Genomic DNA, 13,198 nt, shown 5'->3' with positions numbered 1-13,198 from the left:
ATAAAATAGGGGAAAAGATACCTGAACACATATTATATAAATGGGATGAAAAATTGGTACAACATAGAACTTCTCCAGTATTACATCATCTCCTCAATATTTGGAAGAAGATTCATGTAGAAAGAAATAACAAATTATAAATTACCAAAACTAATATTGACGCAAAATAAGTTACTCCCTTTTACAATAGATAACCTTTCCTTTAGAGAATGGGGAAAAAAAAGGGATTAAAAGAATAGAGAATTGTTTTTCAGGAAGTAGATTCTTATCCTTTGAACAAATGAGAGATAAGTACAATATAACTGGAGATACAGCGCTGGCATATTACCAACTGAGATCCTACTTGAAAGATAAATTAGGAAGCAATTTGAGTTTGCCAGAGGGAAATAACCTTGAATATGTGATTACAGATACAATGTTAATCAAAAGATTTATAACAAATATGTATATTAAACTGCAAGAAAAGGAGAATGAGGAAACAAATGGTAAAACTAAACAAAAATGGGAACAAGATTTAAATATAAAGATAAAAAAGGAAACATGGGAGAAATTATGTTCTGGAACGATGAGAAATACAATAAATACGAGGCTACGTATGATACAATATAACTGGCTACACAGACTATACATTACACCTCAAAAGTTAAATAAATGGGACCCAACAGTATCTGATAGATGTTTTCGATGTAAAAAAGAAATGGGAACAACAATTCATGCAATCTGGACATGTGAGAAAGTAGAAAAATTTTGGGAAGATCTCAATCAGATATTAAATAAAATAACAGAAAACAATATACCAAAGAATCCAGAGATCTTTCTCCTAAGTAACATAAAAAACAAAGAATTTGGAATTGATTTGGAGGATGCACAAAAAAGATTTGTTAAGATAGCCCTAGCCGTAGCAAAAAAATGTATATGTCAACTTGGAAATTGGAAGATAATCTGAAAATACAACAATGGTATATAGAAATGAATAAATGTATTCCATTAGAAAAAATTACATATAGTTTAAGAAATAATATTGAAATATTCGAACAAATATGGGAGCTTTACATTAAATACAATAGCGAAAACCTACCGGGGACAATCATTACCTAAGTTGATGGAAGGAGAAGGAAAGAAAAGAATGGACTCAGTAGAATTTCTGGTGTATTTTTGTTGAATGACAACATTATCTGACTGGTTTAATGTAACCTAGATTGTATACCTAAAATGGATGGGGGGGGTGGGGGGGTGGCTTGGGAGGAGGGAGGGGGGGGAGAAAAAGTCACTGTATATGTGTGAAAAAGAAAAAGTGTGTAGCATGGCTAATGTGATTTATGGTGTGAAAAAAAATTAAAAAAAAACAAAAAAAAAGACAAGAACAAAAAAGAATATTTAATGGTATTTCATATTTTTCCTTCATTCTTTGAAAAATAATAAAATAACCTGCTTCATAACAATCTTGTACAAATTTAATTCCTTTTTGATCCCATATTTTCAAAAATTGATTATTAACCGTAAAAGAAAAATGTTTATTCTAATACAAAGGTGTCTTCATAGAAACTTTACCTTATTGCATATTTCCATCACATGTATCAAAATTGGTGAATTTACATAAAAACTTCAAATTTAAAAAAAATAAATATAAATATATATATATATATATATATATAGATCCCTCTTATTATCATTAATTCGATTTAATTCAATATAGGCCCATGCCAATCAACTTGCCAAATCAAACTTTCTGCCTTTGGAAGTTGTAAACTTCCTAAATCATTCTTCCACATTTTTTGTAAAGATACTCTTGGCATTTTATCTTTCCATAAAAACTTCCTAACTATAAAATTCAAATTAAAAAAAAATTTCTAAGGAAATTTACAAGAGATAGACTGAAAAATATATTGTAATCTATTTTAATTCAATTAACTCTACCTATTATTGTTATTGGTAAATCTTTCCATTAATTTATATAATTCTTAATTTTATAAAATAAAGGTAAATAATTTAATTCATATAATTCATATAAAAGTCCCGCATCGGACTTGTCAGCCACAAACGAGCCTGCAGCTGACGTGGACATTACTCCTCCATAAATCTTCGTCCGCGAAGCCAAGCCAAAGATAAATGATTAATATTTTTGTCAACTTTTAATACCTAAATATTTAATTTGATCTGATGATTTAAATTTAACAATATTCTTACAAAGGGTAATGGCATAATTTTATTTTTTTCCAAATTAATTTTATAACCAGATATTACTCCATATTGTTCCAATCTGTCATATAAAAATCTCAGATTCTTTTGGTTCTGTTAAATAAATTAAAACATCATCCGCAAATAAATTAATTTTAAATTCATCAGATTTCACTTTAATGCCTTTAATATTACTATCTTGTCTTATTATTTGAGTCAAAGGTTCACTAGCCAGTACAAACAATGCTGGTGACAAAGGGCAACCCTGTCTAGTAGACCTCTCCAATATAAGCAGTGATGATATCTTCCCATTCGTCACAACTCTAGCCATCGGCTTTTTATTTATTGCCTGAATCCAACTAATAAATATTTGTTCAAATTTAAATTTTTCCAACACTTTAAATAAAAATCCCCATTCCACTCTATCAAATGCTTTTTCAGTGTCTAATGATAAAACCATTGGTCAGTTAGATATCTCCTGCGAAATATTTATCAAACACATTAACTTTGTAATATTATCAGCAGAATAACAGTCTTTAATAAATCTAGCTTTATCTATATGAATCAAAGAAAGTAAAAAGCCTTGTCAGTCTATTGGCTAGAACGTTCGTTACAATTTTATGATCAACATTTAACAAAGATATAGGTCTATAAGAACTTGCTTTCAAAGGGTGTCTATCTTTCTCAAGAATAACTAATAATAGCTTGAGAAAAAGAATCCAGTAAGGAATGAATTTCCATAGCTGTTTAAGAACCTCAATCATTAAAGGTATCAATAAATCTTGAAATTTCTTAAAACTCTGCTGTCAACCCATATTCACCTGGAGATTTTCATTAGGCATTGATTTAAGTGCTTCTGACCTTTTGAGTAAAAGGGGTCTCCAATTCCTTAATTTCCTTATTAGTTAATGAAGGCAATTGAAGATCAGATTAAAAAAATTATCCATCTTTATCTTTCACGGCCTCAGAAGTATATAATTTTTTTATAAAATTCCTTAAATACATAATTTATCTCGAGGTATTTACATAATTTCTGAATCTTCTAGTAGCATTTATCGTTCTTAAAACTTAGACTGATTTTAATTGCCAAGCTAAAACTTTGAGCCCTTTCCCCTAACTCGTAATACTTTTTAGTTCTTTGTAGTAATTTTTCAAATTTATGTCTGTAATGAATTATACTGTAATTTTTTATTAACTAGTTGTATCTTTTTAACTCTGTTGATTCTGTTGTAAATTTTTCTTCAAGGATTCTATTTCCCTTTCTTAATTTTAGAAATATAACTGATAATTTGATCTCTTAAATATGCTTTCAAAGCATCCCATAATATAAACTTACTGTAAACTGAATTTACATTTATTTTCAAAAACTTACATAAAATTACAAAACTCAACATTTTAAATAGTAAAGAATTAAATCTCCATTGATATGTAATGTCCACTTTTTCTGATCTTATATTTGTTATTAATAAAAGAGAATGATCTGATAAAATTCTAGTTTTATACTCAGCAGATACTGTCTGACCTTGTAATTGTGCCGATAACAAAATTAAATCTAGTCTAAGAATCCTATCGAAATGAATAGAAAGAAAAATTTCTTTAGGATTTAGTTTTCTCTACATATCAACCAAATTAATTTCTTTCATTAAGGTTAATACTTTTTTTTTGCCATTTTAGTTCTAGTTACTGTTTTTGGAGATTTATCTAACAATGGATCCAGGCCACAATTGAAATCACCTCTAATCATAACTTTGTCATATACTTGTGACAAAGTAAGGAAAGAATCTTGTATAAATTTTTAATCATCCACATTGGGTGCATAAATATTCATAAGAGTCCAAGATTCCAAATAAATTATATAATTTACAATTAAAAGTCTACCAACCAATTCAATTATAGATTCCAATTTAAATGACAATTTCTTATTTATCAAAATAGCAACTCCTCTTGCTTTAAATGACAAAGCAACAACTTGGCCAACCCAATCTCTTTTCAATTTCTAATGTTCTTTTTCAGTTAAATGAGTTTATTGTGGAAAAAAAAGTGTCATATCTACTTTACATTTTTTAATATAAGCCAACACTTTCTTCCTTTTAATCTGTTATTGAGCCCATTAACATTAAATGTTGCAAATATTAAATTAGACATCTTATTTATTTAAATCTTAAAACCTCTTTACTCCATGTAGTGATCCCAATCCACAGTTAACTGATATACAATGTTCATCTCCTTAATAAAGCAAAAGGAAAGAACTCTATTCCCCCCAATAAAAACAACAAAAAAATACTGTACCACAATATTACCTCCCTCTACGCCACTAAGTCACTAACGACTTCGGAAGGAGAAGCAACAAATATCACCCCTCCCAAACAGTACAATATTAAAAGACAGTAAATAAAACAGTTCAAGTATGATCAGCTTCTTCTAAATCTCTGTTAACTTCATCATCATCAATATCAATTTCAGCTGATTTACACTGTTTCACTTTTTGCACTCCATTCTTCTTCCTTTCAATTGCTGAAAAGAATCTTTTTGACTTTGTTGTTTATTATCTGGCAAAGAATTAGAAAATACGAGACCTTCAGCTTCATCACTAAAAAAAATTGGGTTTGATACTCTCCATAGAAAACTTTTAACAAGGCTGGATATCGATATCTGAAGGCAAACTTATAACGTTTCTTCCACAAAACTGCTTCAGGCGGATTAAATGCTTTACGGCATTTGATAATGACTTGGCTTAAATCTGCATAAAAGAAAACACTACTATACTTAACCACCAAAGGACCCTGATGTTTTTTCGCATTCTGAACTGCTAAACGCAGAATTGTTTATTTATCTTGATAACACAGACATCTAATTAGAATAGAGCATGGTGGTTGACCAGGAAGAGATTTTTTTTCTAAGTGCTCGATGAGCTCTAATTCCAGTCCATTCGGAAAATACTCCTTTCCCAAAACATCAGGAATCCATGTTTGAAAAAACTGTACTAGGTCCATAATCTTCAAAATTTTCCAGGAGTCCAACAATTTTAACATTATTTCTGTGGCTCGTTCTCTAAGTAATTTCTTTGAATTTCCCAACCAATAAAGGAATCCTCCATCATATTCATTTTTTTCTTTACATTGTTCAACTTCACCATGACAATCATAAAGTCCTTCTTCTATCTTCTTAACTTTATCCTGTACTTTATCCACTACACTTGCATTTTTTTGCCACATCAGCTTTCATAGTTGATGTTTCATTGACAAAAAGCCTTGACTCATTTGTTTACACATAGCCTCAATCTGTTTAGTCAAATAGCCAATCTGAAATCATTCTGACTGCTTAGAAGTAGGCCCACCTTGATATATTACTGTATCTTCCTCTTCAAATCCTTCAGCGCTGTCTCCTTCCTACTCCTCCGGAGATGGAGATGACAACTCCATCTGCCCCAGAGTTCTGGGCCCCTCTCTTAATGATCCAGGGTCACTGGATTGAGAGAGGTCACCCCCCACCCCCACCGCAGGATGGAAAACACTCTGTGTAGCGCACATGCACGAAGTCCTGAGCATGCGCGTTTGATCCTCTTGATCGGGAGAAGGGTCTCTTTAGGGAGTCAGGGCCAGAGTCAGTTGTACACTGTGCGGTTGCTGTCGCTGGCAGCATGGATTGGATGAAATCGAGTCCCCAGGCTCCGATTCAAAGTAGGCCTCACCTCTTCCAAACTTGCTTGCTGTCTCTGAGTCTTTTTTTTCCACTCTGTTTTAGTTTTCCTCATTTTAGCTAACAATTTTGATAATGTTTCTTATAACTTGTTAAATTTTTACTGTTGAAAAAGTTTTTTAATGTCTGGTTTTTAACAATTCTGTCGGGAGAGGTGTCTTCCCACGCCTCCCTCCTGTGGAATTTTTTAAATCATTCTTTGCTTTCACCTTATTTAATTCTGTGTTGTCTGATTTGTTTAAGAAAGGTAAAGATCCAACTGAGTGCTCCTCCTATAGGCCCATTTCTTTATTAAATGTTGATGTTAAAATTTTGGCTGAAGTTTTGGCCTGTAGATATTTTACCATCAATTATATCCGAGGATCAAACCAGCTTTATTAAAAATTGCTACTCTTATTTCAATATATGTCGCTTATTTGGCATTTTATACTTGCCTTCAGGTGTAGTTACTGAATGTTTCCTTAGATGTGGAGAAAGCTTTTGATCATCTGGAGTAGAGCTAATTATTTGTGATGTTAGAAAATTTAAATTTTGGTCCAAGTTTTATTACATGGCTAAGATTACTGTATTTGTGGCCCACTGCTTCAATTCTCACCAACTTTTTAATCTCCAACGGGAACCCGTCAAGGATGTCTTCTAAGTCCTTTACTTTTTGATTTGTCCATAGAACCATTAGCAATTGCATTTTGAAGCTGCGAGGACATCTTGGGGATTTGGAGGAAGGGAGTGCAACATAAATTTTCTAATTATGCAGATTATTTTTTGCTTCTCATATCAAGCCCTGATTACCTTTCTACCTAACTATGTTGCCATTACTTACTCAATTTAGTCAGTTTTCAGGGTACAAACTAAATTTGCATAAAAGCAAACTTTTCTCTGTGAATATACTTGCATCAGTGTATACTAACTTTCCTTTTAAGGTTGTGAAAGATCGATTTACTTATTTAGGTATTACAGTTAGAAGAAAACAAGTATATTTTTAAAGAAAGTTTCCTTACCTTGTTAAAACAGATGAAACAGCACTTTTTATGCATGTATTTGTTGAGCTAAATTAATTCTATCAAAATTAGTATTTTGCCTAAATTCTTGTATCTTTTTCAGACTATACAAATTTTTATTCCTAAATTTTGTTTTGATTCATTAGATTCAATTATATTGTCCTATATATGGAAGAGTAAGCAACTTCGATTAAATAAAGTTCACCTACAGAAATCTAAATGAAATGGAGGTATGGCACTGCCCAATTTTTGATTTTATTACTGGGCGGTCAATATACACAAACTTGTGTTTTGGACGCACTTTCATAAATGATTTGACTGTCCAATGGAGTTGTGGACAGCTAAAAATCTCTCCATTCCACCTTTTCTTGGATCGTCACTTGCTTTTTCTTTAAATAAATCTATTGATAATCCAGTTGTTAGGCCCACTTAAGGTATGGGCCCAGTTCAGAAAACATTTTGGATTTTATGGCTTCTCTCTTTCTAGTCCCATTCTATCCAATCATTTTTTTGAACCTTCCTTACATTATTTTGTATTTCAAGAATGGAATAGATTGGGTATTAAATATTTTCAAGATCTTTTTTGTTGATAATTAGCATCATTTGAACAACTTTATAAAATGTTCAACCTCCCAAATACCCACTTTTTTCAAATATTTGCAAAATCAGACATTTTCTCTACTCTCAGATATCTAACTTTCCTGGTGCACCTGATACAAATATTGTTGATATGTGATTTTTTTAAAAATTTACAACCCACTCATAAAGGTTATTTATGATAAATTGGCAGGTTTAAGATCTGTCCCTCTTGATAAAATTAAACCTGCCTGGGAACAGAATTTAAGCCTTTCATTGACGTGCGATATTACTAAAATGGAAGGATGCTGCCCTGCCCACCCATGCTCAGTGGCTGAAGAATATTATACCCTGTTTCAATCTAGAAAAGATTCATTATTCTTCCAGTAACTTAGACATAAGGTTTCAAAATTTATAGGGACCTTTCCTAAACTACTTTCAGAACCTCTAGTTTTAATATAAAAGCTATCTTCTAACAAGATGTACTTTAATTATAAAACTTCGGCTTGGTAATGGGTTCAAGAGATGGGGGGGGGAAATATATAATATTCAGGATAAAATTATAAAATGTTCTTTTACCTTGTAGTCTATGAATTAGACAATTTTCTTGATTTCTTTACATTTAACATGCGTATTTTACAAATTTTCTGTATATATCTGTTTACTTATGTAAAACTTAATAAAAAATTTAGAAATTTAAAAAAAAAGTCAAGATATTGTGAAAGAGAAAGGAGGAAAATCTAATAAGTCAAGATGTGGTTTATTTCCCTTTCTTTATAGGCACGTTTCTTTTGTGGATTGTCCTGGGCATGACATTTTGATGGCCACCATGTTGAACGGAGCTGCAGTCATGGATGCAGCTTTGCTTCTAATAGGTAATTGGGGATTAACCTTGGGTACATGTTTGCATCAGTACGTGGAAAATAAAAGGTTGCAGGTGTTGGAAACAAAGAACATACTGTAGAACATGACAATACAGATGTTGTGCCGACTTGTATATTCCTACCAAAATTTTAAAAAACCCTTCTACCTCATAACCCTTTATTTTTCTTTCATCTATGTGCCTGATTCAGTGACTCTTAAATGGCCATAATATTTCAGCCTCCACCACCACCCCTGGCAAGGCAGTCCAGGCATCCACAACTGAGTATTTAAAAAAAAAACACTTTACCTCCCTCCCCTAAACTTTCCTTCCTTCCATTTGTACAGATATCCTCTAATGTTTGCTACTCTTACCTTGGGGGAAAAAAGGCTGTCTACCTTATCTGTGCCTCTCAGAATCTTGTAGACCTCTATTAAGTCATCTCTCATCCTTCTATGCTCCAAAGAGGAAAGCCATAGCTCAGCTAACCTTGCCTCATCAGACTTGTTTTCCCAGGCAATATCTTGGTAAATCTCTTCACAACACTCTGCATTGCTTCCATTCCCTTCATATAATGAGGTGACCAGAACTGAGCACAATATTCTAAGTGCAGTCTCACCAGAGATTTGTAGAGTTGCGACATGATCTCTTAGTTCTTGAACTCAATCCCCTGACTAATGAGGCCCACTATCCCATAGACCTTCTTAACTATCCTATCAACCTGTGCAGCGACCCCAAGGTTCCTCTATTCATCTACACTCTTGGGTGGATGAATCATTAACCCTGTACTCAGCCTTCAAGTTTGATCTTCCAAAATGCATCATCTCTCACTTATCCGGATTGAACTCCATCTGCCACTTTTCTGCCCAACTCTGCATCTGTCTATATCCTTATGGCAACCTTCAACACTATCCACAACTCCTTCAACCTTTGTGTCATCCACAAACTTGCTGACCCATCCTTCTGCTTCTTATAGGTCATTTATAAAAAATCACAAAGAGTAAGGGTCCCAAAACAGATCCCAGGGAAGCTTCACTATTCACTGACCTCTAGGCAGAATACTTTCCATCCACTACTCTTTCTACAGGCAAGCCAATTCTGAATCCTCACAGCAAAGATTCCATGGTTCTTGTGGCTTTCTGAAATAGTATCTCATGGGGGACCTTGTCAAAATTTGTATCACATCTACCATTTTACCTTCATCAATTTCTTTTGTACCTCTTTAAAAAAAAACTCAATTAGGCTCCCTTCACAAAGCCACACTGAATATCTCTGAGAAGACCAAATGCTTAGAAATCCTATCCTTCAGAACCTATCCAATAGTTAGACTTGGTGGCCTAGGATTCTTCCTGTTAAACAAAGGGACCACATAGAACATTACATCACAGAAACAGGCCCCTTTGGCCTTTCTCATCTGTGCTGAACCAATTTTTTTTTTGCCTAGTCCCACTGACCTGCACCCAGTCCATAGGCTTCCATACCTCTTCTATCCATGTACCTGTCCAAATTTTTCTTTTATTTCATGCTCCCCCAAGTCTTTTCTTAAGTTTCTTCCTGGCTACCATATAATTCTCAGGAGCCCTTCCTGTTTTTTTTTTTGCTTCCTAAATCTAATGAATGCTTCCTTCTTCCTTTTAACTAGCTAACTTTCCTGTTTTGTCAACCACAGTTGACTTTTCCTACTATCTTTTCCCTGTCTCAGTGGTACAAACCTCTCCAGGAAGCCTGCATAAGTGGTCCCTAACCATCCTCTACATTCATTCTGTGCTTTCTCCTCAAAACATCTGTTCCCAATTTACTCTCCCTTGTTCCTGCCTAATCCAATCATAATTATCTCTTACCCAGTTCAAAAACATTCCCTTCCATAACTATGCTAAAGCTCAGGCTGTTGTGGTCACTCTCACTGAAGTGCTTCCCCACCCAGGGGTCTGTCACCTCACCAGTACTAGATCCAGTGTGGCCTCGCCCCTCAGCTGCTAGTTCACATTCTGTGTCAGGAATCCTTCTTGGACACACCTGACAGTATTTTCCCCATCTATCCTTCTTGCAGTCAAGATCTGTAAGGAGATCAGTGTAGGAAGTACCCAGCAGGTCAAGCAACATTCTGTGAATAGAGAAACAGAATATTTCAGGTCCATGATAAGAGCATAATGTCATAAAAACGTAATGTTTTCAGCACTTGTGTTTTTTTTTCCACCATTACATCAGAATGATCATTGTTATTTTGTGACTATCAGCTCTTAACTTGAAATGTGGATTTGTTGAACATTTCTTGTGATGGAAAGAATCATTGAAGTCTGCATTAAATTACTTTTGAAAACTTTCCATTAAACGATCATGTCACATCTGAATTGGCAGCAGTGAATGTGTAATCTGTTTCCTGGCAAAACCCATGTTGTCTATTGATTTAAAACCAGTGTAAAGAAAGCCAAGATATTTAATCCACAGACTTGGAAGGTATAAAATAAATATCAGATCACTGTACCCAGAGACAAAAATAATTTTTTAAATGTAAACATTTTTAAATGTTAACATTTCCTATTGGGCTTAATAAAATAATTCCTTTTGGAGTGAACAAGCCCTCCTTGAGGTGGTCTGCTGGGCTAGACTGACTTTTCAATTGAGGGAGGGGGGGCCTTCATTACATTATTTTAAGATGGCCAATTAGATAGTCACAAGATATTGAACATGAATAACATAAATGATTCTGTTTAATTTGTGCAGAGAGTAAATATCTCCTCACTGCTGTCCTCATGGTTTTTAAATGAGTAAATACTCTGGCCTAATGCTACAAAATCTTGCCAGCAATGGAAACTTCCATGATCATTCTGGTCTATCTTGAGCTGCCCAATTAGTCATTGCAAACGGGGTGCTGCTACAGATGCCTTGCTATGGTTGGCATCGTGTTGTATTTCAGTTTGTATGACCTCACAAGGGCCATAAGGGAAGTTGCTTGACTCCTTTGGCTAGATTGGAGTATTAAAAAATGTTAATGTCTTAAATATTTTCTGGCATGTATAGACTTGTAATAATTGTACAATGATGGTTCATTTGACTACTCTTGTTTTACTCACCTGACTGACAACCCAACATTTCCCTTAAGTTTAAATTTAGTCAAATGCTGTAGTGAATAAATGAAACATTGTGGGTACGTGGTATCATAAACATTTGTTCTCTTCTTCAGCTGGTAATGAATCTTGTCCTCAGCCTCAGACTTCAGAGCATCTCGCTGCTATTGAAATCATGAAACTGAAACACATCCTGATTCTGCAAAACAAGATTGACCTTGTAAAGGAAAGTCAAGCTAAGGAACAGCATGAACAGATACTTGCTTTTGTTCAGGGTAAGTTCCTCTTAAATTGATCTTTTTTACTTTTACTAGAGCACTTGCACTTAAGATGAGGGAGAGGAAGTTTAAGGGAGATGTGCAGGGCAAATATTTTGCCAAGAGCAGTGGTGGAAGCAGATAGAATCAAAAGATTGGAGGCCTCTCAAATGACATGAATATAAAGGGATGGAGGGACAACATACAATCTTTAGAAGATAAACTTGAAGGTAGTATTCTGCTGCAGAGGGACATCTGGATATGCTATGTGATGAGCTTCACTGAGACATGACAGAACCAGATTATTCCAGACAAAGTGCTAAAGCCTGGGGGTTTCAGTGCAGACTGGTAAGACAAAGGCAGCAGCTCTTGTTTCATCATCAATTCATCGTAGAGCACAAATGTGACGGTGATGTCCCAGTCCTGCTCCCCCAACTGGAATGTCTGCCAATCAAGTGTCAAGGGAGTTCTCCGCCATCTTCCTGGTCACTGTGTACATTCCGTCCCAGGCTAATATCAGTCAGATACTTGCCAGCTATGGTATGGCCTTCAGGCTATTAGATCGTACAAGGCAAAGCGTAACATCATAAATGGCTGTCATTGCTTATTACCCGATGAGCTGAACAACTTTTATACTCTGAAAAGGAGTATCAATCAGAATCCATGTAGAAGCTGTTTATCCTCTGATATCTGTCTGAGGCCAGCACCAAAACGTCCTTCAAGAGGGTGAACCCTCACAAGGTATCAAACCCTGATGGCAAGCCTGGCAATGTACCGGTTCCCACCTGCTTTAAAAGGGCATCAATCACGTCAGTGTCCAAGAAGAGCCACGAATTGCTTTGATGATTATTGACCAATAGAACTCGTGTCGACTGAGATGAAATGAGATGAGTGGTTGGTCATAGCCAGAATTAAGTATCTAAGTCAAGACCTGGACCCACTGCAAATTGCCTACTACCATAATCACTCCATGCAACATCACTGGCTCTCCACTCAGTTCTGGATCACCTAGACAACAGCAACATGTACATCAGGCTGCTTTTCATTGATTACAGCTCAACTTTCAAAACCATCATCCCCTCAGAACTGGTCATCAAGCTCCAAAACCTAGGGCTCTGCACCTCTCTCTGCAATTGGGTCCTTGACTTCCTCATCGGAAGACCATAGCCAGTGCGAATTGGTAACAGTGGCTCCTCACTGGCAATCAACACAGGTGCACCCCAAGGATGTGTGCTTAGCCCACTGCTCTATTCGCTCTATACCTATGATAGCACAGTTCAAATGCTGCCTGTAAGTTTGCCGATGACACCAGAATCACAGATGGCAATGTGGAAGCGTACAAAAGTGAGTCACAACAACCGTGCACTCAGTGTTAGCAAAGCAAAGGAACCGATGGTGGTCTTCAGGAAGAAGAACACAAACTAGTCATTATTGAGGTGTTAGCAATGGAAAGGGTAAAGAAGTTTGAATTGTTGTCAACATCTCTGATGATCTATCCTGAGGTCCCCATGTCGATGAAATTATGAAGAAGGCTTGCCAAAGGCTGTACTTTGTTGGGAG

The 13,198-nt window shown here is 35.1% G+C and overlaps 1 protein-coding gene across 1 annotated transcript in view; it reads left to right on the top strand.

Moving 5' to 3' along the window:
• The window catches only part of eif2s3 (eukaryotic translation initiation factor 2, subunit 3 gamma), a 57,608-nt gene that overhangs the window by 20,616 nt on the left and 23,794 nt on the right, over positions 1-13,198 (top strand). Inside the window, exons 5-6 of the mRNA XM_069890199.1 lie at positions 8,232-8,326; positions 11,498-11,656. Coding sequence (XP_069746300.1) covers positions 8,232-8,326; positions 11,498-11,656 — 254 coding nt within the window. The remainder of the gene's footprint in view (positions 1-8,231; positions 8,327-11,497; positions 11,657-13,198) is intronic.

Source organism: Narcine bancroftii, chromosome 7 (genome assembly GCF_036971445.1).
Source record: "Narcine bancroftii isolate sNarBan1 chromosome 7, sNarBan1.hap1, whole genome shotgun sequence".
Classification (NCBI taxonomy): domain Eukaryota; kingdom Metazoa; phylum Chordata; class Chondrichthyes; order Torpediniformes; family Narcinidae; genus Narcine; species Narcine bancroftii.
This window is presented reverse-complemented; position numbering and strand designations above follow the sequence as displayed.